This window comes from Crocuta crocuta, unplaced genomic scaffold (genome assembly GCF_008692635.1).
Source record: "Crocuta crocuta isolate KB4526 unplaced genomic scaffold, BGI_CrCroc_1.0 scaffold143, whole genome shotgun sequence".
Lineage (NCBI taxonomy): Eukaryota > Metazoa > Chordata > Mammalia > Carnivora > Hyaenidae > Crocuta > Crocuta crocuta.
Genome location: NW_027529175.1, coordinates 3,843,671 through 3,846,210, shown reverse-complemented (window position 1 = coordinate 3,846,210; position 2,540 = coordinate 3,843,671). Strand labels below are relative to the sequence as shown.

Sequence of the window (2,540 nt, the reverse complement as noted above, 5' to 3'; positions counted from 1 at the left end):
ATCGGGGAAGAAATTTCCTGACAAATGGATTCATAGAAACTTGAACATGTTCTGTAAGAAAACCAGCCTTCATCAGGGGTGTGGCTAGACGCCGCCTCTGTCCCTGCAAGAGGCAGGTCCACGTGGGCCCACTTTACAGAAGGGCACTCTCATTCCTCGTCTGTAAAGTGAGGTGATTGTTACCCACCTCCCCGGCAGGGCTGTTAAGAAGAGTCAGTGGATGAAAGTATGTGAACACAGCACACAAATGGTGGCTGTGTTTCTTTTCCTTTTTTTTTTTTTTTTTTAAGTTTATTATGAGAGAGAAAGAGCGCACAGGGGAGGGGGCAAAGAGAGGGAGACAGAGAATCCCAAGCAGGTGCCATGCTGTCAGCAGAGAGCCTACTGCGGGGCTTGAACTCACAAACTGTGGGATCATGACCTGAGCTGAAGTCAAAAGTCAAAGGCTGGGGGCGCCAGGGTGGCTCAGTCGGTTAAGTGTCCAACTCCGGCTCAGGTCATGGCCTCGTGGTCTGTGGGTTCGAGCCCCATGTTGGGCTCTGTGCTGACAGCTCAGCCTGGAGCCTGCTTGAGATTCTGTGTCTCCCTCTCTCTGCCTCTCCCCCGCTCATGCTCTGTCTCTTTTTCTCTCAAAAATAAGTTTTAAAACATATTAAAAAAAGAAAGTCAGGCACTTAACAGACTGAGCGCCCCAGAAGCCCCTGGTGGCTGTGTTTCTTAACAACACAGTACCTAATAAAACACCAAGGGGTCCCTGGGCACCCCTTTTCCACAGCTGACACTGAGAGCCTGTCTGCCTTCCTCACTTCCTGAGCTCTTCTGTCCCTGCCTTAGGGTCCCCGGCACTGGCTGACCCTGAACCCAGGAAAGCCCTCTGGGGTGGGGGTGGGGTAACGCCCATCTCTGCTCAAGTGCCTCTTTCCCCGAGAGGCATTCCTGCACCTCCCCGTGGGAAACGCAGCCTGCTCCTGTGCGGGGTCCTCAGTCTTGCTCTCTGGCCTCCGCCGACCCCCTGCACTGTGTTCCCAGCATCTTCTATCTCACACCGGCCTCGCCCCACCAGGATGTGAGTTCTTAGACGCGCCCCGACGCCCAGAGCAGTAGCTGGCACGTAGGAGGTGCTCCACGAGTTTCCACTGAGTGCATCAGGAGCACCGCACAGGTCTGTTATATCACTGTAGTTTTTAATTCCTTGTTCTATTTTTAAAGTTCCAAATCTAGAAAAAAAAAAAAAACAAGGTCGTAATTTCTATAACATAGCTTTGCTACTGATAATAATAATAGAATGATAATGGTACAGACTTCCTGTTTTTTCCAGAATATCTTTTAATGCAAATGTGACACCAAAGCTGCAAAACGTCTTCAAAATTAGTTCCTCGCCGAAGCAGCAAATCATCACCTTAGGATCATCATAAACTCTTGCTTTAAAGAAATGGTCTCTTTTCCTGGCTTTTGTAAGTCTAAAATGTGTTCTCTTTCAGGGACAAGCTTAAAGACCATTATCAAGACATCAGCAAAGCGCTCACCCAACTGGATAAATCCAATAATGGCTACATATCCATAAGCAAGATGCAGAAAGTGCTGGAGGAGTGCGGTTGCCCCCTGAAGGCGGAAGAGCTGACCGATCTTCTGAACAGGTTTCCTTCGACGGCCTTAACCGTGCTGCTTACGTGGGCGGGACTGGGAAACGGGTTGGCACATTGCTTTCGCTTCCTACCCACCCGCCTCCGTCCATCCTCACGGCCTTTCGCCACTGAAATGACCCCCAGGGACCCCTGTGGCTCCATGGGAACCAGTTTGTCAACCTCAAGGGCAAGGAGAATGCAGCCTGACAGATGGGTCACTCTCCCCGATGGGCCTCATGTGTTACCATCGGTATTCGTTGTCCCCGCGTCATCCATGCCCTTTGGGAGGAGTCCAGTAGGTCTACGAGGCTGATTAAAGATGGCAGCCCTTCACGCCGCCCCATCCCCGCGTTTCCCCGTCCGCAGAGGCAACAGATCCGACGCGTTCGATGACCTCTTCTGGCACTTAAGTCGAATGTCTAAGTGACAAGCTTCTATAGCTGCTCCCTGGGTTTCAAGTTTTAGGCAGTGTCTCTGTGGACTCCGTGCCAGGAAGCTGTGGCACCAACCACCTCAGCCACTCTGCCCCCGCCTCCACGTGGGACCCTCCACGGGCCACCGTGATGCTGCATCTCAGTTCCGTGTAGACCCGTGTTCGGGGTTTATAACATCGTATCGCTTTTCCCTTCCTGCATAGCATTTTGTTTTCCCTGGAATTAACAATTATCTTTTCTTTTTTTCCTATTTGCCCATTTCCTGCGCACTTAGGATCAATAGTTAAACCCCCAACTCACCTCCGGTTGTAAAATCTCTTCTACGGCGTTCACGCTCATCAGCTCATCTGTCAGCGTCATCTTCCTGGATGGCCTTTTTCATGTCATTTGATTATGAGAAGTTTCTTGATGATTTCATTGACTTCCTCTTCTGTTCTTTGTGAAACTCCTATTTTTATTGACTATTCAACCATGTAGGATG

At 50.3% G+C, this 2,540-nt stretch overlaps 1 protein-coding gene across 9 annotated transcripts in view; it reads left to right on the top strand.

Moving 5' to 3' along the window:
- Window positions 1-2,540, top strand: part of EFCAB6 (EF-hand calcium binding domain 6) — a 239,973-nt gene that overhangs the window by 190,074 nt on the left and 47,359 nt on the right. For all 9 annotated transcript variants that reach the window (XM_077757996.1, XM_077757994.1, XM_077757995.1 and 6 more), the window contains one exon: window positions 1,482-1,637. In XM_077757996.1, the coding sequence (XP_077614122.1) occupies window positions 1,482-1,637 (156 nt within the window). The remainder of the gene's footprint in view (window positions 1-1,481; window positions 1,638-2,540) is intronic.